Source organism: Chionomys nivalis, chromosome 10 (genome assembly GCF_950005125.1).
Source record: "Chionomys nivalis chromosome 10, mChiNiv1.1, whole genome shotgun sequence".
Classification (NCBI taxonomy): Eukaryota; Metazoa; Chordata; class Mammalia; order Rodentia; family Cricetidae; genus Chionomys; species Chionomys nivalis.
The window spans coordinates 83,357,842-83,381,140 of NC_080095.1; the positions used below are offsets into that span (position 1 = coordinate 83,357,842).

At 41.1% G+C, this 23,299-nt stretch overlaps 1 protein-coding gene across 1 annotated transcript in view; it reads left to right on the plus strand.

Annotated features, from left to right (window-relative positions):
• The first annotated feature begins 329 nt into the window (after nucleotides 1-329).
• Nucleotides 330-23,299, plus strand: part of Slc26a4 (solute carrier family 26 member 4) — a 43,233-nt gene continuing 20,263 nt past the window's right edge. The window contains exons 1-9 of the mRNA XM_057782946.1: nucleotides 330-493; nucleotides 2,281-2,420; nucleotides 6,915-7,025; nucleotides 8,635-8,819; nucleotides 9,238-9,402; nucleotides 16,386-16,538; nucleotides 16,645-16,727; nucleotides 21,039-21,186; nucleotides 22,453-22,566. Of these exons, the coding sequence (XP_057638929.1) occupies nucleotides 330-493; nucleotides 2,281-2,420; nucleotides 6,915-7,025; nucleotides 8,635-8,819; nucleotides 9,238-9,402; nucleotides 16,386-16,538; nucleotides 16,645-16,727; nucleotides 21,039-21,186; nucleotides 22,453-22,566 (1,263 nt within the window). The remainder of the gene's footprint in view (nucleotides 494-2,280; nucleotides 2,421-6,914; nucleotides 7,026-8,634; nucleotides 8,820-9,237; nucleotides 9,403-16,385; nucleotides 16,539-16,644; nucleotides 16,728-21,038; nucleotides 21,187-22,452; nucleotides 22,567-23,299) is intronic.

The following is a 23,299-nucleotide window of genomic DNA, read 5'->3' on the forward strand; positions in this document are numbered from 1 at the left end:
GTCTCACCCGCCCGGGTCCCGTCCGGAGGAGATTTCAGGACGCGGACAGCGCCCTGACTGCACCCCAAGTCCCCAAAGTGAAGCTCACTCCCTGGACAGCGGGGATTCCCGGGTATCTGGTGCGGGAGACACTGAAGTCCTCAGCTGCCTCCTTCAGGTGGCCATAGGGGCGATTTGTCCCCAGCGCCAAGGACTGCAGGACCGGACTGACTCTCCAGCACCGCTACCACAGGTGTCACCCGATCCGTGCGCCCAGGTGCCGGCTGCGGGACTGCCTGTCTCTCATCGTCGCGTCACCTCCCAGTCGGTGGTCCTCGGGTTCGCAGACCATGGCAGCGCCAGGCAGTCGCTCGGAGCCGCCGCAGCTCGCCGAATACAGCTGCAGCTACGTGGTGTCGCGGCCGGTGTACAGCGAGCTCACCTTTCAGCAGCAGCGAGAGCGGCGCCTGCAGGAGGGCAGGACGCTGCGGGACAGCCTGGCGCGGAGCTGCAGGTACAGGGGCAACTGGCAGGTTCCGGGGCGACTCCAGGGAAAGAAGCGCTCGCCCTGCGGTGGGGTGCGGTGTACCTGCCGCGCTCGTGCTTCTCCTCGCACAGTTCCAGGACAGAGGTGGAATTACTGCAACTTTGTCTGGAGAAACTCCTTCTTGGAGAAGGAGGCGTCCCGCCACGACTCCACTCCTGTTTCACTTTTTCTCTTGCTTTTCAAATGAAATCTGAAGTGCGCCTTGGGGTCCAGTGGCTGCTTGTTTCCTTCTTGTGAAAACCAGACTAGGGAAAAGCGTTATGAAGGGGCTCACAGCAACCGATGGTGGACAAGCCTGGACACACCAAGGTCAGGATCACTTTCAAAGACATGGGATTAAAGCGAGGAGACAGGTGTTCCAAGTGCTTTCGGAGGCAGTGGGTCCCCTAGGGTTAACTACCACATCCCTAAACACCATTGAGTCCCAGAACCAGATACCATAAACTTAAAACATTTGGCAGACACTCAACTAACCGCCAGATTTCTTAAGAAACACTTCAGTTACCTAATATCTCTCTCACTGCCACTCACTTGCTTCCTCTAGCATTATCTTAATAAAATATTTTGTTAATTCTTCGAGGTTTGTTTTGTTTTTTTGAGACAGGATTCTTCTGTGCAGCCCTGGCTGTCCTGGAACTCACTCTGTAGACCAGGCTAGCCTTGAACTCAGAGATTCTCCTGCCTTTGCCTCCTGAGTACTGCTATTAAAGGTGTGTGCCATCACCTCCAGGCTTGCCAGCATGATTTTTAAAAATTCCATGTATTGGATCTTTGGTTTGTAACTGTTCTTCCTTGGTATCTATAGGGGATTGGTTTTAGGACCTCCCCATAGGACCCCCCAAATTCCCAAGTTTCATATATATCTTAATGTTCTCATATAACCCATACACCTCCTGGCAGTTTTAACTATTTCTAGACTATAATACTTAATACCATGCAACAACACTGTTAACCACTGTCACACTGTAAAGTTTAGGAAATAAGGGTGAAAACCCCTTCATACGTTTATTACATTTTTCTTATTTTTTTTATCTACAATAGATTGAACCCTCAAATCATGTGACAGATAAGGAGAGCCATCATTTATATTTTTAGTGTGTACCTCCAAGAATTTAAAAATATATAACTATGTCTTATTATCCACCTAAAACAATCTCTTAATATCAAACTTGGACGACCTATTAAACTTTGCAATTATTTCATAAATGCAATTTTTAAAATTACCTTTAAAAAGTGGAATTCCTATCTATTGATATTTTTCTTTTTATCTATAGGATGTTAAATTTACAGCTGTTAAGTAACATAGTATAAATTCATCACACTACAAGTTTTGTTAAAAAGTGGCTCTAAGCTTGTATTGCCAAAATAGCCCCATGTTTATTTTTCTTTAAAGAAGGCAATGCCAGTGTTAGGAGCCCAAAAATTAATCTCACACAGAGACTCCACACTGATCATATTCTGGTTGTGTTAGAAAACTGGTTCTTGTGTAGAGATATTTTCTCAGAGGATTAAAAAGATGAATGAGGGGAGGAGACATTTAATCCTGTGTTTCCTAGAACAGTGCCTTTAAAAGTATAGATACAATTCTTGGCAACAACATTGCAAGCACTTCGGTGTCTGTATTTTCCTCATGAAACTCATTATTTTTCTGACTACTTAGAAAAAAGCAGCAGAATTTGGTTCATGACTTTGTGATTTGCAACTGGTTACCGTCAAAACTGATGCAGACCTCTTATTTTCCTGCTTTTCCACAGTTGCTCCAGAAAGAGAGCCTTTGGTGTACTGAAGACTCTCCTGCCCATTCTGGAATGGCTCCCCAAATACCGAGTCAAGGAATGGTTGCTCAGTGATGTCATCTCTGGAGTTAGCACTGGACTAGTGGCTACCTTGCAAGGTAAGATGCTGGCAGATAGGTCTCAAGGGATTGTGTGCTACTGTCTCCACAGGGGCTCATGACTTCCCACTCCTCTCCCCGTGGACCAAGCGCTCACTCTCTGCTCAAGTCCTTCATTCTTCTCTAGGGTGTCTTAGAGTCACCTGTCTTCCCTTCCATAAAGAATTTTCCTAGGGAACATTGTTGTTTCTCTGGCTGTGTGACTCCAGATTATAGGCATGTTCCAAGCCGGAGCTCCGCAGAGATACTGACCACAGTACACAGTGAGAAATACGCATTGCATTCTGGTATGTACGCGCATAGCTAAAGTTTGTAAAGCAATACTTCTCCTCACTTCAAGTAATATGTTCTGATAGTCTTTTTCTGTTCTGATGGTTTTTAAAAGCCAATTATTTCAGCTCATTAAATTACCTTATTTCCATCCCCACACAGATCTTGACCTGCAGTGTGAAATCACTTTAAAGAAAAGAGAAAAGTATCTTAGCTTGGGTCGTACTCCAACTTCCCCAAAGCTCCTACATCACAACAGAACTCATTTATTTGGTGTGTTTTACAGATCACCTAGTTTGCTGCAGAACTAGGTTAATTATCAAGTTATCAAGTCTAAGATGCAGCGAAGGATCTCATAGCCCCATGGGAAAAATGAATATTCAGAGTTTAGTGTGCTGAGGACTGTGGCAGGAATATGGTTCTCTACTAAGACAGTGTCAGTGCTGTGCATTTTACCCCCTCTTGTGGGACTGCGAATCGTTTCCTGATCCAAGAGTCCTCCTGAAGGTAGCATCTGAGTTCGTCGAGAGGTGGGAAGTGATGCAGGGCTTGGGCCTATGGAGAAAGGGCTTGAAAACAGACTAGTTTAAAAGTTTATAATAAACGTTAGGCAAATTGTGCATTAAACTCTAGCTATATCCAGGGAGTAGTAACACATGCCTTTAATTCCAGCACTCAGGAAGTGGAGGCAGGTGGATCTCTGTGAGTTTAAGGCCAGCCTGGTCTACGGAGTGAGTTCCAGGATGGCCAGGGCTACACAGAGAAACCATGTCTCGAAAAACCAAGAAAAAAAAGTGTGTGGTGCTACTGCCCGGCTGCAGAAGTCTTTACTTGGTGCTTTTCTATGGCACAGAGGCTGCTACTGCTGCACAAGATAAGGATTACTCAGTTTACTCAGAGCAGGCACAGGGACGGACACAGAGAAGGAAGAGGTTCTGCAGCCCCAGTGTGGAGCCTCAGTTGGACCCAGCTGTAAAGTCTGTGAGGTGAGCTGGCTGTGGAGGAGGTGCACACCTTCAATCCTAGCACCTGAGAGGCAGACACAGGTAGGACTCTGGGTTTGAGGTCTGCCTTGTCTATACAATGAAACTCTGTCTTGAAAAACGAACAAATAACTTTTAAATAAATGCCGTAAAGTGACAGCACCCTGGGGAATAGGAGCCTTCTCCACCCAATGGTTGTTAAGGCTCTGTCTAGCACAGAGATCAACATACAGTAGGTAGCTCAGTCAATATTTAACTAAAAGGACTGAATTTTATTCCTGACAATAAATCATTTTTATACATGAAAAATGTGGGTTTTTTAAGGGTCCCAGGTACTCTCAGTTGTCATAGATAACTTGTTTATAAAGATCAATTTTACCATTGGGGAATGGAGTTTGAAGGCAGTGTTCATCTGGCATGCATGGGGTCTTAGGTTTAACCCCCAGCAGGAGGAAAAGAGATAAATTTCGCTTACTATATGTCAGATACACCTCATTTCATTCTTACGTGAACTCTGCCAGAGAATTACTATAGCTCCTTCAGCAATGAGAGGTCTGGTAATTCTTGTCCTGACTTTGGAGTGGGCGAAAGGTAGTGTTGGGACTCGAATCCATACTTAACTTGAACACCATAGTTCCTTGTTTTACAGGCAGCTTGTTTTCCAGAAATAATGCTATAAAGTTATCTTTGCTAGGTAAGTTTCTGGAAGGTTAATTGTCTCTCACACACACTTGCTTATCTCTCATGCACACAATAAACTTTTATGACTAATTCTGTACATCAAGAATTTAGCCATTAGCTGGGCGGTGGTGATGCACACATTTGATCCCAGCACTGGGGAGGCAGAGGCAGGCAGATCTCTGTGAGCTTGAGGCAAGCCTGGTCTACAAGAGCTAGTTCCAGGACAGACTCCAAAAAAAAAAAAAAAAAAAAAAAACAAAACCCTGTCTCAAAAAACCAAAAAAAAAAAAAAATAGAAAAAAAAAAAAGAATTAGCCATCACTAACAGGCGCAGATCTTGTGGATCAAGGGATCAAGTCCAATGATAGAGGTAGGAATATGACATGATAGGAACTCATTTGGGAAGGAAGGTATGTTTTAGATACTGCGGGTAAGGAAAGCCTAACTGAAGAGGAGAGATTTAGACAGAGCCCAGGGGACGACTGAAAGCCACCTATGTGAAAACAGACTGGTCCTGAGGACAAACAGGGAGGAACCAGAGAATTCTGGTGAGGTGAGCGTACCAGGGAGGGTCGCTGATGAGGAGATAGATCTGAGATAAAATTGGGCAAGACCAGGGTTTGGGTGAAGCCCGGAGACACTCTTGGGAACTGCTTAAATAATGTCCCCAGGGCATCTCACTGCTTCACCCTAAACCCAGCCCTGAGGACAGGTTTGTCTCCTTGAGCAGAAACAGGCAGCACTTAGCACTGCAAGATGTGAAATATTTTCTGCAGCCACCAACATATCACCAAGTACTGGTGAGTGCAGAAAAAACAAGGCAGCTCAGCCAGGCGGTACCAGACAGAGCTCAGTGCCCATTGGGGCTTGGGATCAGAATATTTAGAGCACAGTCAGTCTTGGTGCAATGCCTCAGTCTAGATTGTGTGCTTGCTTGGAAGCTATTCTGGGGCACATGAATATTTGGGGGTTTCCACGTGTAGGAAGTGAGGTGGGGAGAAGACAAGAGAACATTTGTGAAATCCCTTGGGCTGAGCTGAGCCAGGATGGAAGTGAGGGCAAGACGGCCCAGCGGTATGAACTGAGTGGTTGCTTCAGAGTAGAAGTCTTATGAAGACAAAGCGATGCCCCAGTAAAGATTCCAGAGTGGGTAGACTGGAGGGCTCCAGGCCACAGCTAACGAGAGGAGGGCTCAAGTCAGAAGCAGAGATGCCAGAAGCTATCCTGCAGCTGCAGGGGTGACAGTCTATTGCTTGCTTGCTAGCTGGGCCCTTGGACATGCTGGGAGAGCGGTCTGGGTGTGCTCAGGGTAGTGGGGTCTTTTGATTCCTAGTATTAAAAAATAAATTTCTGTTAACCAACAAAAGACCCACAAGCCTTTTATTGGTATTTTTACTCATAACTTTAGGAAACTTCCTGTCTGGGTTTTATCTTGGACATTAATTGGTTTACTTAGTACACATTATGAATTTATTGCTCAACTTTTTAAAGTGAAGGAGTCTAAATTCACAGCCTATTGGTTGTATCCTTTCATGGTGGAAGGCCCTGTCCTTTAAGACAGCTTCAATTTAGCTTACAAGACATGCCACTACCCAGCCTATACCCCAGTGGAGAGTTCACACTTTCAATCAATAGTTTAGGTTTCTTTACCTAATACCTAATACAAACCATATTATTTAAAAAATGTTGTACCAAGTTCCTTTGTAACAAAGATAACTATGCTTTACACGAATAAAAGTTACCCTAAATAGACAATGTGTATAAACTGCAAACATCCCTGTTTCCCTCATGTATAATAAGGTGTGTATGAGAAGGGGCAGAGAAGAAAAATGAAGGAGAAATGAAGTTCAGGGAATGCTAAGTTTAAGTACTTGAAACCTGTCCATAGGAAACAGGTAAGTTTTAAAAATTATTATGAATAGTCTTTTACTAATGACTCAAAGGGCTGAATTTTCACTCCTGAAGCATGAATTATGGAGAAGTACTATGTGTTAAAGCATGCTGATTGCTGAAATATTTAAGGGAAAGAATATGTCATTATCCTTTTCCAACTCCTGTGTCCCCTGAATTGTTGGTTCCTCCATAGCTTGAGATTCATAGCCCAGAGACTGCCCACTGGGGGATCAGCTGCCCTCATCGGGGTAGAGTTGTCTCAATAGCCAGGAAAGAGAAGTGCAATGATGCCTGCATCCTTCAGAACACAAAGAAATGCGAGTTCAAACAGAACTATCCACATAAACTGGTCTGGGCTTTGGGACTGGATTAACCAAATTATACCAGAACTGATTCGATCATTTTCCGACTGATATAATCAGCCAGTGACTGAATTATGAGCAATGGAGTCAGCAGGGGATGGGTGTAGAGACATGCGTTATCCCAGCCAAGCCATAGTCCACATCCTAGCATAGCCAAGGTCTGCGTGCAAAACAAGAAAACCACTCAGGACCGGCTGATGTTTTGAATCCATAAATTGAGTGTGTCTATGAAAAGCCCTTCTTTGTGTGGGACAGACATGCTGTATTTTTGTTTGTGACTTTTACCCTGTTGGTTGCACCTTTAGGGATGGCTTATGCCCTGCTAGCTGCAGTTCCTGTTGAATATGGTCTCTACTCTGCCTTTTTCCCTATCCTGACGTATTTTGTCTTTGGAACATCAAGACACATCTCCGTTGGTAATTACAAGCATATTTTACAGCTGTGTTTGTCCATTTGTAAAATGTTCCTGTTATGTTGTATATACAGTGCCTCCAGGCCTTTGCCAGTGAGGCACAGAGGAGTCAAACTCCAGGGTTTTGCCTACTTTCTTTATTAAATGACGTTGTTAGCTTTATATGTAACTGTGCTTTAATAAGATGAAATTGAAAGACTGAAAATTAAACCTTACTTTTAGTTCTATAACAGTTTAAAATTTAAAAATGTAATAAAATTGGCTCTATTTAAAAGTGCTCTCTTTCAATATATTACAGAGAAAATAAATCTTTACAGTATCTAAATCCACTTACATCGCTAGGTTAAATTTGTATTTACTGAATTATGGTCACCAAATACATATTCCTTACTTCAGTAAAGAACATACTGATTTCAGTAAAGTTTTTGTGGAAGGCTGGCAGAATCCTGCCAAGACAATTTAGAAAAAGCTTTGTATTCCTTCTTGGCATGACTCACAATGGGTTTTCCTTTGGTTCCTAACATTCAAGATTAATTTTTTCTGGAATATTCCAGCAAATAAATGTTTTGATATGATTTTATGCGACTTTGACACCAGCAATGAAGATAACTTTGCTGCCCCATTTATGTGCTGGTGAGGTATGTAGTCTGGATGACCCTCTTGAGACAAATGTAATCCAATCCTCAATCTCCTCCCATGCCCTTGTGCATGGCTGTGTCTCTCACAGGCTCTAGCTTCTGACCTGTCTGCAGAAGAGGGTCAGGAGGAGCTTATTGACTGAATCAACTTCTTTGGAAAACCAGTCAGTAAGAGACAAGTGGATTTGCCTCTGGCATTCGCTTTGTTTAGATTTTCCTGGTTACTAAGTTTGTGTATTGAGACCTCTCAACCATAAAACATTTTATAATCAAAGGATAGGAAGGATAAGTAAAATAGAAAAATAATGAAATAGAAGAAATCAGAACTTTAAAAAGATAGGATTTTATTAACTGGCATATGATAAGAAAGAAACTATATTCCAATCCTTTGCCAGTCTGGATGATATTGATGGAGGTACTTGTATCCGGAGATGAGGATTTTGGACACTCTAAAAGATGAGATCATAGGGGATAAATATTAAATTGAACAAGCAAGGATTCAATTGTCTGTGTCTCTGCCAGGAAATCTTTTCTGATAACTCCCACAGCCTGTGCCATGAAGATCCCACACAGGAGGGCCTGGCACCGTCTCTATAAACTCACGAAATGTGCCCAACACTGCCTTTCTGCCTCCTACCTACATCCCACTTGTCCTCTCTGAGTCAGGAATGCCTTGAGATAGCTACTCTTCAGCTTCTCCCAACAGCAATTCTTAGATACAGCCAACTATCACACACCTTCATAATGGTACAGAGACATGTTGAATCCAAATATCTGATTCATTATTGGTTAGTTGTTACAGCCAACTATCACACACCTTCCTAATTATACATAGACATGTTGAATCCAAATGTCTGATTCATTATTGGTTAGTTGTTACAGCCAACTATCACACACCTTTGTAATTGTACATAGACATGTTGAATCCAAATGTCTGATTTGTTATTGCTTAGCTGACAAAGCCTTTCTCCCCAGGCCCTTTCCCCGTGGTCAGTTTGATGGTGGGATCTGTTGTTCTGAGCATGGCTCCCGATGACCACTTTCTTGTGCCCAGTGGTAACGGAAGTGCATCAAACACGACCACATTAGATACTGGAACCAGAGATGCGGCAAGAGTACTGATTGCAAGCACCCTCACTCTTCTGGTTGGAATCATACAGGTAATAAATAGGTTTATGTGTAAACGCAGATGAGTGTGATTCATATTTGAAATAATTAATTTTAAAATATGGAGACTTATCATCTAACTGCAAAACAAAGTCCTTGAAATAAAAAATTATTTTTAGTTCTGTTATTTTCTAAGTAAAATTGTTTTTGTCAGATTCTAAAATGACTTTGAAAACCTTGAAAGCTTAAAACACAAAAACCAAGTCAAACAGACAAACAGAAACCGGAATCCCTTGTCAGCAAAGTCTGAGACAAGAAAGCCAACAGAACACGTGATTCAACCGAGGGAGAGTGTGTAATGCCGTGGAGGGCAGTGATTCCACCGATGCAAAGTTTGATTTGCTAATATTTCCAGAGAATTGTTTCTTCTGTCAGGAAAACACCTAACGTTTTCCTTTCTTCTTACTTTAGCTGGTATTTGGAGGTTTGCAGATTGGATTCATAGTGAGGTACTTGGCAGATCCTTTGGTTGGTGGATTCACAACAGCTGCCGCCTTCCAAGTGCTGGTGTCACAGCTAAAGATCGTGCTCAATGTTTCAACCAAAAACTACAATGGCATCCTCTCCATTATTTATGTAAGTGCTGTGTTATCACTGAAGAGACACCACTGTTCCCTCTCTCCAGATTGAACCTGGAGAATCCGTTTTCTGGGTACACTCAGAATCATTGAAACGCTGAAATTTCTGAAATAAGCAAACCATCGTTTTTTTTAACTGCTCCAAAGTTTTCCCAGATGCTATGGCCTCCAGGAACATAACAGATCTGAGGTACCATAGCAATAAAGATGACAGGGCTGAGATGTTACAGACTTGCCTTCTGGTCCCTTATTGCCTCTGAGAAACCCCTAGACTTATCAGATAAGGTAGTGGCTGAAAAAAAAGTTCAGGTTTGCAGCTAGGTGGGTCTGGATTCAAACTTTAACTTTACCACTTACTAGCCTTATGAACAAATCACCATGCCTCGTCTCTGCAGAAATTGCAGAATGGGTTCTGCAAATAGCAGGTACCTCACTGGATTGTTAGAGGTGAGTGGCTGGGAAATTGGTTCAGGTGATGGCATACAGCAAGTTCCAGAAAAATTATGATGGAATTATTATTTCAAGCCTTTCTTTTTCTGTCTTGTTTTTAAAATGAAATGATTGGAAATGTGTCTCTCAATCCTTTTCTAATTATGAGCATCCATAAACTGCATAATGTAAATGTCTCAGCAATTATAAGTGAAAAGGAACATTAGATTCAAAGCTGATTCAACTTGCAAAAGAGATGCAAAAGAAGGATCTGATCCTACAAAGTGGATTTTGAAGTTCTTAGGTCTAAGTATATGCTCTATATGAAGTATGTTACAGATGCTTGGGAAATGGTAATAATAGTAACATGATGTCATTCTCACTTGGAGAAATGAAGCTACGCAGAAAAGCATCAAAAAAATTGCCCCAAACAAAACAAAACAACAAAAAAAAAAACCAGGAACTGGGCATGTAGCTCAGTTGATAGAGTGTGTGCCAAACATACGTGAGGCCCTAGGTTCAACTTCCATCACAAGACACATGCCTATAATCCTAACATTGGGGAAATAAAGGCAGGAGGATCAGAAGTTCTGAGCTATCTTCACCTACACAGTGGAAGTCAGCCTGAGCTAAAAGATTAAAAAATTAGCATCTGAAAACATACAGCCATACACATCTATAAAAGAGAAGGTTGTAAAAGGTTCTTAGTTTCAGTGCCATAATTCCTCATTCCTCGGCGTATTGCTCCATCCTTTAGTAAATGTTATCAAGTGCTCGCAGCAGGCTGGATACCAGGCTAACAGAATAGATGGAGAAAGAGTAGCACCATGGCTAACAGTCATAACACCAACAGACTGGAGTTAGAGTCTTGTTTTGACTACTTTCTACTTCTGTGGATTTCAAAATGTTGAATATTGTGTGGTCCTGCAGCTAGAGAAATGGGTCAGTATTTATGAGCACTTGATTTTGTTGTTGTTTTTGTTTTGTTTTGTTTTTTCTCAGAAGCTCTGGCTTCATTCCCAGCACCACATGGTGGTTCGCCACTCTCTTTCAGGATCCATCTGCTGTCAGTGGCCTCTCAGTCAAGGGTGAGGAATTCTGAGTCCTCACTTCATGCCAGGATTCTGGCTGACTTAAATGTGTAGGGCTTATGCAAACAACCACAGCTGCCGCGAGTTCAGGAGTCGGTGGTGCTGTTACTTCTAGAAGATACTATTTCACTCCCTGATTTCAGCCTCCTCAAATCTTCCTGCCCCTTTTCTGTAATTCACTGAGTCTTCAGGGGATGGTGATAAAGACACTCTACTGACTCTCATTCTCTGGTCTTTGATCAATTGTGAGTTTCCAAGTGAACCACTGCACACTGCACAAAGAGGCTTCTCTGATGAGGTCTTGAAGCTGCCCCATTCTATTGGCATAGAGACGAATCCAGAGGGCAATTTGGTAGTCTGTCTGCTTAGCGGAGTAACAGCAAATAGGCTCACCTCTGGGGCCCAACACAAGCTGTTTTTTTGATTCAGCATGTTTCTATCTATCATCTCTCTAGCTATTATCTATCTATCTATCTATCTATCTATCTATCTATCTATCTATCTATCTATCTATCTATCTATCATCTATCTATCATCTATCTACTTATCTATCATCTATCTATCTATCATCTATCTATCTACCTATCTATCATCTATCTATCTATCTATCTATCTATCTATCTATCTATCTATCCTGAAAGTATCTGCAGCAGGAGATGCTGGGAGGTGATTGGAAAAGGTTGTTACAGTCTTACAGAAAGGAACTAAAAGAAAGTTACCCAGTGCCTTTTCTCAGATACATATTAAGCATATGTTTTTCCTTATGGTTTTGTAATGGTGATAACTATTATCCAAATGAAGTGGTTTTAAAATTTTTTAAACAATATAATGGATAAAATATTAGCCATAGCTTATATCTCAGTTTGACCTGTGTTTAGAATTCTAGGCTGAACTACAGAATTATATTGATCTATAATTTAGAACTCTGACAAAAATTAAATTATAATTACTGAAAGTCCTTTCTTGGAATTTATTTTTATTGTCAACAGTCAGGCCACTTTAATTTATATAGCTGATATTTATTCCTCTACAGATTAAACTTTCTGTTGTAGAACTTTCCACGAGAAATGCTGAGCTCACAGTGCAAGCAGCTATAGGTCACATGCTTTGCTCAAAGCAGGTGTGTGATTTTGCTCTTTGTAGCATTTAAAATACACCAGGGATTCTTGGAACTTTATTCAGGTTTATTTTAAATCTATGTGTGAGTATTTGCCTGCATGTATGTGCACCATGTGTCTACACAATGTCTATAGAGGCCGGAACATAGCACTGGATCCTCCGGAACTGGAGTAAGAGATTTTTTTTCTTTTGTTTTTTGAGACAGAATTTCTCTGTAGCTTTGGAGCCTGTCCTGGAATTAGTTCTTTTTTTTTTAAATTGATTTTTATTGAGCTCTACATTTTTCTCTGTTCCCCTTTCTGTCTCTCTCCTCCCCTTCAACCCTCTCCCAAGGTCCCCATGCCCCCAATTTACTCAGGAGATCTTGTCTTTTTCTACTTCCCATGTAGATTAGATCCATGTAAGTCTCTCTTAGAGTCCTCATGGTTGTCTAAGTTCTCTTGGATTGTGGTTTTTAGGCTAGTTTTCTTTGCTTTACGTTTTAAAACCACTTATGAGTGAGTACATATGATAGGTGTCTTTCTGGGTCTGGGTTATCTCACTCAAAATGATGTTTTCTAGCTCCATCCATTTGCCTGCAAATTTCAAGATGTTGTTATTTTTTTCTGCAGTGTAGTACTCCATTGTGTAGATTTACCACATTTTCCTTATCCATTCTTCAGTTGAGGGGCATTTAGGTTGTTTCCGGGTTCTGGCTATGGCAAACAATGCTGCTCTGAACATAGTTGAGCACATGTCCTTGTGGCACGATTGAGCATCCTTTGGATATATACCCAAAAGTGGTATTGCTGGGTCTTGAGGAAGGTTGTTTCCTAATTTTCTGAGAAATCACCACACTGACATCCACAGGGGCTGTACCAGCTTGCACTCCCACCAGCAATGCAGGAGTGTTCCCTTTACCCCACAACCTCTCCAGCATAAGTTGTCATCAGTGTTTTTGATCTTGGCCATTCTTATAGGTATAAGATGGAATCTGAGTTGTTTTGATTTGCATTTCTCTGATGGCTAAGGATGTTGAGCATTTCCTTAAGTGTCTTTTAGTCATTTTAGATTCCTCTGTTGAGAGTTCTCTGTTTAGGTCAAGTTACAGATGTTTTTAAGTCATATGCAGGTGCTGGGAATCAAACCCAAGTCTCTCGTACAGCAGTCAGTGTTCTTAACCTATGAGCCATCTTTATAGCCCCAAGAGGTTCTTTTTATTCAAAGGTTTAACTAATTTCTGTGCTACCTTTTGCTAGAGTCACCCAGGAAGAAGGAGCCTCAACTGAGGAATTTCCTTCATCAAACTGGCTTGTGTGCATATGTGTGGGCCGTTTTCTTCCTTAATGACTGGTGTCGGGGAGGGCACAGCCTACTGTAGGAGGTACCATTCCTGGACAGGCATGTGGTCCTGATTGTATAAGAAAGCAAGCTGAGCAAGCCAATAAGCAGTGTTCCTCAGTGGTTTCTACATCAGTCTCTGCCTTGGCTTCCCCAATGATGGACCTGGAAGCCAAATAAACTTTTTCCTTCCCAAGTAGCTTTTGCTAAGAACATTTTTTTACAGTACCTAGTAGGACAACTTTCAAAAATTAAATAAGAATCATGGAGTAATTTACAAACTATTTTTCAAATGTGTCTATGTATATTCATGTGAGTGTGTGCACAGATCCATCTTTGCACATGTGTAGAGGCCAAGGCTGATGTCAGGTGTCTTCCTGGATTGCTGTCCACCTTGTTTTTAGAGACAGGGCTTCTCACTGAATTCATCGATTTGCCTAGGCTGCCTGGTCAATGAGCTCCAGTGACCCACCTACCTCAACTTTCCTGGTGCTGGCTTCTAGACAGGCATTGTAGTACTCAGTTTTTTATCTGGGTACTGAGAGTCTGAACTCAGGAGTTTATACTTGAGTGTCAGACACTACATTGACTGAGCCGATTCCCCAGCCCTGGCAGTGATTTTTGTAAAATGAGATATTTTTATGAACAGGGTAGTCAGTCCAAATGGAGGGAGGGAGGAAGAAAGAGAGAGGGGGGAGGAAGGGAGGGAGGGAGGGAAAGAGGGAGGAAGGGAGAGAGAGAGAGAGAAAGAGAGAGAGAGAGGGGGGGGCGTTTAAACAGGCTGCTCCTGAACTCTCTGTTCTACTCTATTATAAAGAGTCAGTGAGTCAGTCCAGGCAGGCTTTAAACTCAAGATTCTCCTGCCTCTGCCTCCTGAGTGCTAGGATTGTAGTCAAACAAATGATTTCCAAATTAACTTTCCTGTTTCAAGTTGAAAAGTAAACCTCCATTGTATAAACAGTCAAAGCATTATAGCTAGCTCATGAATTGATAAGAGTTCTCATTAGAAACTTGATTATATAAGGGCAGGCCCCACACCGAAGAGTATTTGTGTAACACAGTTGGAGTTGGGAAAGAATACAAAATTGGATGGATAGGGAGGTGGAAGTGGATCTGAGAGGAGTTGGGGATGGATGAGTATGATCAAAATACCTGGTATAAATTTCTCAAATAATTGATAAAGTACTGTTTTTTAAAAGAAAGTTGATTATGTAAAGAACCAGCTGGCCGAAACGGAATAGCCTCTGGGATAGGTGACAGGATTGTTGCCTCCTGTGTGAGATACCCTGGGATTTTGTTGTGGTAGTATTTCTCCCAGTTTTTCTTCCGTTCTTCAGCCACCTGTTTCATCTTGTTGCCCAATATTTCTGTCTTTAACAATGTTAAGCCGGGCAGTGGTAGCGCACGCCTTTAATCCCAGCACTCGGGAGGCAGAGGCGGGAGGATCTCTGAGAGTTTGAGGCCAGCCTGGTCTACAAGAGCTAGTTCCAGGACAGGCTCCAAAGCTACAGAGAAACCCTATCTCAAAAAAACAAAAGCAATGTTAAGTGTCTCTGGAAAGCAGAGTTAACTTGACATATTGGGTTTAAGGTGAGAGCAAAAATGCTCTCTAAGAGAAGGTTGAAAAGACTTCCTCCAAGTAAAATGCCTAAATTCTAGCCCCAAAACTTGCTGAGATAAATTTTGCTTGTAAAATCTCTCCAGCTCCTTACTCCTGGAAGCACTCCAGACAGGTGAGGCTGCTGGCAAAATGAATTGATGTTCCTTATACGCCTGACACCAGATTATCATGATAATTATTTACAGTATTTCACTTATCTGCATAAATAAACCAAGATACATGTTTTAACTCCTCAGATGCACCATTCCTTTATGTCAAATTAAAACCTAACTATAAACATTCAAAGGAAAGCGGCCACTGGCATGGCTTGTCTCACAGAATTGAGAGACGCCGCCCTGAGACATGACTTACCTAAGAGGCACAAAAGGACAAAGATGCCACTGTTCTACCTTGAAGCCTCCCTACTGACACCCTTGAAGAAGACTATGGTTTCCCAGAGTCCTTGTGTTTACAAAACAAAATGAGTTTCCTTGAGCTGGCTTCTCTGTCACTTGAGGAGAACGGCTTTTAGTGTTAAGATAATTTCTAAACAATATATACTTGGCCTATGTACCCGTTCAGTGGTTTTAATTTGCCATAGAGTATTGATCAGTACCACTTGGATATCCATATGGAACACTTTTTGGAGGTTTTTGTTGCTATAGTCTGCATCATTCAGGTTAGGGGAAGAACATTACTTAGGATGTTGACTGGGACCAAAGAAAAATAATTAGACATTTCAGTTCGTCAGACCTCCGAATAGCACCTGTACAGCCTCCTTAAGACAAAAATTTGGTTTATTTTTCTGTAAGTAAAAGACAGCATTCCATATTTTCCTTGAAAAATTCTCCATTTTACCCTAAAAAATACAGATAAACAAACACAAAAAATGTAAAAATCATTTCTCCAAGTTAATCACAAATAGTAGCTCTGTGTACATGTGTGTGTTAGAAATTACATGTTCTCAATGTTCCTTGTATTAGTCAATACATTTTTACAACTTTATTAATAGTTTTCTATTATTTATTTATGCAAATGTGTATTTTAGAAATTTTATTGCTTAATGGTCCTTGTATTAGCCAACATATTTTTATGATTTTTAAATAATAACTTATTTGTATATGTGTACATGTGTATTTTCATGTGTGCTACAGAAAAGGCATGGAAGTCGGAGAACAGTTTTTAGGAGTCAGTTTTTTCCTTCAGTCATATGGTTTCTGAGGATAGGACCGAGATCATCAGTCTTGTCAGCGAGTTTTTTAACCCACTGAGCCATCTTACTTGCCCCATTGTTAAGATTTTTTTTTTTTGCATAAGACTCACATGTGCCATTTGGTGTGATATAACTGTTCATGTGGGAGAATTGCTTCTATGTGTGTGTCTGTATAGCAAATGTCATATACACCCATGTTCTCTTTACAGACACTAATTGAGATTTTTCAAAATATCGCTAACACCAATATTGCGGATTTCATTGCTGGGTTACTTACCATGATCATTTGTATGGTTGTTAAGGAATTAAATGACCGATTTAAACACAAAATCCCAGTTCCTATTCCTATAGAAGTGATTGTGGTAAGTAGAATATATGGTCATAAAATTCAGCACTAATTAGCTGACAAGCAAGCAATTGTTAAAGTTAATGGAGTTGTTTTTTTTCCATTTATTTCTTTTATTTCAGACAGTAATTGCGACTGCCATTTCCTATGGGGCTGACTTGGAAAAAAATTACAATGCTGGCATTGTTAAGTCCATCCCAAGTGGGTGAGTGTGGCATTCCTCTCAGAAAGCACCAATAAACTAAGGCAGTGCTTTGTTTAAATGAAACTTTTTATTGCCAGTTTCGCTTCACCACCAATAAATAGTCTTACTTATGTGGGATCTTGAAGAAATACCATGTGCACAAAGCATCAGATGAACAGTGCATTTGGAGATCAAGTTCAGGCTGGTTGATAAAAGCAGACCATACATGCTCCATTTTCTTACAGTGTGATAGGACAAAATACATTCAGTACCAGACTCCTGATTAAAATACGTATGTATAATTATAGTGTAACAGGACCATAATTGCAATTAGCATTGATTGCATTATGAACAATTTGTTTAAGGAATCTAGGCTGTTCGGCTTAAATTCCCTACCATGTAATCAATCACGCATAAAAATAATATCTTTCATACCTATAAATCAGTTGCATTATTTTCATGTAAATTTCACATATATTTAGACATTTTGTGAATCAGAAGAGTAAAAGGCCAAGGTCCTTAATCCATCTGTGTCACTGTCAGCTTGTGTGGCCCTGGGAAAGTTCTTGTGTAAGACAAGGGTAATCACACAACTGAAGCCTCAACTCAAGCTTGTGAAATGCCACTGAGAGCTCTCATAAAAATGCAGAACAGATGAAGTAACTTACACTACAGTTAAGAGGAAGCCTACATATTCACCACATCTATAATACTGACTACACCATTTGTAAGTAGGCTTGGGGTCAGTCAATAAGCGGTAGTTTCTCTTCCTTTCAATTAATGATGGCCCATGTTGTCCTAGATTTTCTATGCTTGTAACAGAGATTCCTCAGTGCTTCCACAGCAAATGGTCTCATTTGAGTAAAACTCCTACAGCTTTTCCAATACCAATTTAAAGATATCTAAAAACAACTGGTTCATGAAGCTTATATTGCATATCACCCATTCGAGTGTTAGAAATGTGCCTTTGGTAACACCCTTCACCTGTTTTAACACAAATTCCTGCTTCACACCTCAAACCTATGTATTCAGACTGCTTGGAGAAGGCCTAGAAACGATTCTCTTTCAAAAGTGTCAGGGTGACATTCAGTCCCCAGAACAACATATTACACTATGGCAGACTGTTTATTTTATTTTGATTTTTAGAGCATTTCCTTACTTTCTGTACTCTGATACTCAAAGATAATCTTTAAAATGTCTTGCCTAAGTACATTTCCATCAAAATACTTCAAATATTTCTGTTTGCTTTGTGGTTCTCCAGCTCTCCTGAATGTCTTGGTTTTTGACTGAAGAGACAGTTATGCTTATCTTTTGGAAATCAAGACTCTCATCAGATAACTAAAGTAACCCACTATATTGTCTACCTGACATCTACCATTTGTACACAAAGCAATACCCCAGATACTTATATCCTCAGCTGTCTGTGTGGAAGCACCTGCCAAGTGGTAGGCCGTGTGCTGGATGTTCAGTGGGTAATTCCCAGTCTAGTGAGGACAGTCATCCTCCAGGAATCAGTGCTGTGTAGTGGAGGTTAACTTGCTATGCATTAGAAGGACAACTTCTTGATACTTTAAGAATGACATTAATCAGCCATGTAACATAGAAAATAATAAGGCAAGGCAGTAATGGGGATGCTTGAATAAAACGTGCAGCTTATAACAAAGAGTGTGGCACTTTGGACGTACAACAAGGAGTTCATTGCAACTGGAGCATAAAGTAGGCAGAGGAGGTGAGAGGTGAGCATAGGCATGGAAACCACCACAAATGGCCGGATATCTTTGTGTCTATATTGGCAGTTTTGAGGCACTGTTGGAGGGTTTTAAAGCATTGAAAGCAACCACTTTTGTTAGCACTGTAGACATGAATTAAAGCAGCTAAGCAACCAGAAGAGGAATCCATTCCAGTTATGTAAGAAATAAGGAGAGTGGTCACAGTGATGAAATAAAATGTAGAGACAGGAGAGGTGAAAAGGAAGAAGACTGACAAACCTTTTCAGTGTGAGCTTGAGAGGACTGGTGATCAGCAGGGTGGCTCTATTCTCCTCTCTACTCCTTGTTGGTTAAAAAGCACAACCTATTTTTGTCTAGTCAGTATCTTAGTGTCCCACAGGAATTCACTCAAACCGGAACTTTGTCTGTCCCACCACTCACAGTCTGCCTCTCTCCTGATACAGATTATCTTCATTCTGCAGTGTTTTGTGTGTCCAGTTTTTCATCCATTTCAACAAGTGCTTTTCCTCCACCCCACCTGTCTCCATGATGTGTGTGTGCGTGCGTGCACGTGTGTGTACTTTTGTGCTCTGAATTTCACTCTCTTTGCCACCTTGTCTCTATTCTAAGTGACTGATTCCTCTCTTCCTAGTCAGTAACAGAGGTGCTGTCATAGTATTTATTGCCACTGTTTTCACTTGGTGTCCTTTGCAGAGAACTTGGAAGTGCGGCCCAGGAAAGGCAGCACAATAGAATGGAGACAGCTTTTTTTCCTGTGAACTGCCACCTTTGTTTAGCTGGATTAGGAAACATTTGCCAAACATTCACATCCAACCTGAAGTGAAACATACAATTAGCATGTTTATTACATGTGACCCTCCCCTTGTATGTTATTGGGCCCTTTTGGGGAGCAGTATTCCCTGTCCTCTTGTCTTTAGGATAAGTATGTGTTCATATGCTCCCTTCCATTCATGAATGGGTCAAACTGGGTTGGCCAGGGCTAACAGGCCCCTAGGGGTGGGTGACTGTGTAGTTTAGGAAGTGTTACTTCAGGTAACAAAATATATTCTTGGGGTCATTAGAAGATGTTCAGACAGGGTCTCTATTAATGTATTTTGGGCAAATAGCTGACACTTTGAAGTACAGCAAGAAAGCAGAAGTAGTGATGGGAATTTGGTGGGTTTAGGTTCTTTCAGCTTTGGCTGGGTACCACTAGTAACAAGGAACTAATGATAATATCTCATTAAATTTTATGAGAAGAGGGACAGTCATCCTATGACAGCCAATGAAACAATTTATTAAGTTTATACAACATGTCCAAAGTCATAAAGTCACTAAACGACTGAAGTCCGTTGACTTCATACCTCACAATTTTAAACCCTAGTAATTAAGGATTGGCTAATATTTGGAGAATGCTACAGTGATGGAGCCAGTGAGCCTCACACTACTATCAAAACTAAAACCTTTCAGGGTTTAGCTTTGACAGAGCACTAGTTACCTGAAGTACACTTGACTGGGTCTTGGAAGCACCCTATTAAGTGAGATCTAAGATGAAATCTAGACTAGCAGGTGATTTAATACTGTGTCACTCAAGTGTGTTGTTTCTAACATGCCGACTGTCTACAGTTGGGTTCTATTCTGGGGCCTACACATAGGATAGGAGAAGGGATGGAGGAGAAGTCTGAAAATTAACCCTTCTGGGGGCAAGTCTTCACAACAGCAGAATCCTGGCAGGCCTTACTATCCAATTATCCAATCTCCAACATAGACCTACTAAAACTTCAAGTCATTCATTTCTCTCTTCCAAGTTGCAGTTCTCATATCAAAATGACAGAAACAGGTTCAATAGTACTCTGAGGTCACTAACTCAAAACTTCTCTGCTGTGTGTCTCTAAAGCTCCCACTCCCACCTTATCTTTATTTAATTATAAGATACACAGGTAGAGGGATTTGTTTTAATAACTAGGGACTTTGGTGATTGTATTATATGGACATTATATAAGTAAATGAAGCTCTTCCTCCAAACTTGGAAGAAATCTCATAATCATGTTTATATCTTTAATTTTTTAAATAGTTTACAGAAAAACTCTAGTTTTGTTAAAACTGTGAAAACACAATCATTGTTATTTTAGTGGCTGTGCAGGATGATTATAATTACATAAATTTAATGTGGGATGAGGGTTTTTTCCTTCTTAAAATTAAGATTCTTAAATGTCACGCTCTTTAGAATTTTCATCTGAGTTCTTTCAATATCATATATTCTTTTTCTTCAACAGAACTGACATCTTTTCACACAGACCAAACTTTATAATATACCTAGAATGTCCTGTATCACCAAAGACCTTGAAGGTGAAATTGTATGAGGAAAAATGTTACATATGCAGTGGCATGGACCCATAGTGACAGATTTATTCAGGTCAGGGGCATAAAAACAAAAACACTCTCAAGCAGCCAGTAACCTAGCACTATCTTCTGGTTAAAAACTAGAAAAGCAGATGTTCCTTCTTACGCATCTCATGTGCTTTTGTTTCCTTGGGCCATTCCCTTCTGTGTGTACCATGTGACTGAGTGGTAAGGTTGGGAAAAAGCTGTCAAATCTTCACAACAGTTTTTCACTTACTAGGTTCTTGCCTCCTGCACTTCCATCTGTGGGCCTGTTTTCCGACATGCTGGCTGCATCCTTTTCTATTGCTGTGGTGGCTTATGCTATTGCAGTGTCTGTAGGAAAAGTCTATGGCACCAAGTATGATTATCTTATCGACGGAAACCAGGTATGATCACCTATTTGTTGAGCTAAGTTTATAAGACTAAAAGCAAGAAAAAGAAACACAACTGGGGGAAAATTTTGGTGTCACCTAAGGAAACTGATGGTTTCTTTCACTGGCCTTTCTTGAATTGTTTTCTCTCCTGTACTTGAAATATGCAAGCTAAGCCACCTTGCTTCTTAAGAAGTAAGCTAAAGTAACACTGTCTTGGTCAGGGTTTTTTATTGCTTTGATAAAACATCATGACCAAAAACAACCTGAGGAAGAAAGGGTTTTATTTCAGTTTATAGCTTGCAGTCTATCATCCAGGGAAGTTAGGGCAGGAACTCAGTGCAGGAATCTAGAGACAGAAACTGATGTAGAGGCCTTAGAAGAGTGTGGTTTACTAGTTTGCTCCCCACGATTTGCTCAGTCTACTTTCTGATAGCACCCAGGACCCCCAGCCCAGGGGAGTCACTGCTATGGTAAACTGAGCCCTTCAATTAATCATTAATCAAGAAAATGCCTTATAAACCAGGCAGTAGTGCTGCACACCTTTATTCACAGCTCTTGGGAGGTAAAGACAGGGGAATCTCTGATCTCTGAATTCAAGGCCAGTCTTGTTTATAGAGTTAGTCAGGACAGTCAGGGCTACACAGAGAAACTTTGTCTAGAACCCCCTCCCCGAAAAGAAAGAAAGGAAGGAAAAAGAAAGAAAGAGAGAGGAAGGAAGAAAGGAAGGAAAGAAGGAAGGAAGGAAAGAAAGAAGGAAAGAAAGAAAGAAAGAAAGAAAGAAAGAAAGAAAGAAAGAAAGAAAGAAAGAAGCCTTAGATTTTTAGTCACAGGCCAATCTCGTAGGGGTATTTTCTGAAATGAGGCTTTTTCTTCCAAAATGAGTCTAGCTCGTGTCAAGCTGACACAAAACTAGCTGTCACAGGCACTAATTAAAAATGCTAGTCCAGTCAGGTCAAAAGTAACATAAAAGTTATCTATTAAGTTAGACTAAGAACTTTCCATGTAGCCAAGTAACTCTCAGTAATTTATTTCCCTTATAAATGATTGTTGTATGTATACACATGATGTGTGCGTGTGTGTGTGCCACAGAACATGTGTGGAGGTCAGAGGACAACTTTGTGGAGTCAGGTCTCTCCCTCTCTCTTCACCTTTGCATGGTTCTAGAACTTGAATTCACGTTACTGGGTCTGCATGGCAAATATCTGTATCCACTAAGCCATCATGATGGCCGGTGAGCATTCTCTTGGCAACATCACTGTAACCCAGTCTCTCCCTTAGGAATTCGTTGCCTTTGGGATAAGCAATGTCTTCTCAGGATTCTTCTCCTGTTTTGTGGCCTCCACTGCTCTGTCTCGAACGGCTGTCCAGGAGAGCACTGGAGGAAAGACACAGGTATGCGGTGACCGTGGGATAACACTAAGAACAGGGAACAGGAAGGGGATGATGGCTCAGAGAGGCTTCCACAAGAACTGAACATGACACTTAGCTTTCAGAGAGAGGGGCTTGTGTTTCCTCATCTGATTCAACTTGGGTCTCATCTCTTTGACCTGGCCAACCCTTAACTTTGTAAGACAAGATCTCCTGAGTAAATTGGGAGCATGGGGACCTTGGGGGAGGGTTGAAGCAGAAGGGAGAGGCAGGGAGGGGAACAGAGAAAAATGTAGAACTCAATAAAAATCAATTAAAAAAAGACTTTTTAAAAAGCAGCATGTATGGTCTCCTGAAACTGTAATTGCCAAATCCTTATGTGTCAGTTTTCACCTGGCTGATAACTACACTCACCTGGTTAACCAGGGACAGTCACACCCATAAGTAAAGAAAAAGTACTACTCTTTATCAGTTTGTAATCTAGGGAGAACAAGAGCCTGGTTTAAAAGAAAAAACATAAACCATTTCCCAAAGCTTAGCCTGGTAGCACAGGCCGGTAATTCCAGCTGCTTGGTCAATCCAGGCAGGATTGACCCCCAAGTTCCCAAGTACAAGACATCTCTGTTTGGGTTACAGAATGAATTTGAGACCATCTGTGATAATGATGTGGAACCCTGTCTCAGAAGGAAAAGGGAGAAGAAGCTGAGGATACAGTTTAGTGTAGAACACTTGCTCTGTGTGTTTGAGGTGCCAAGGT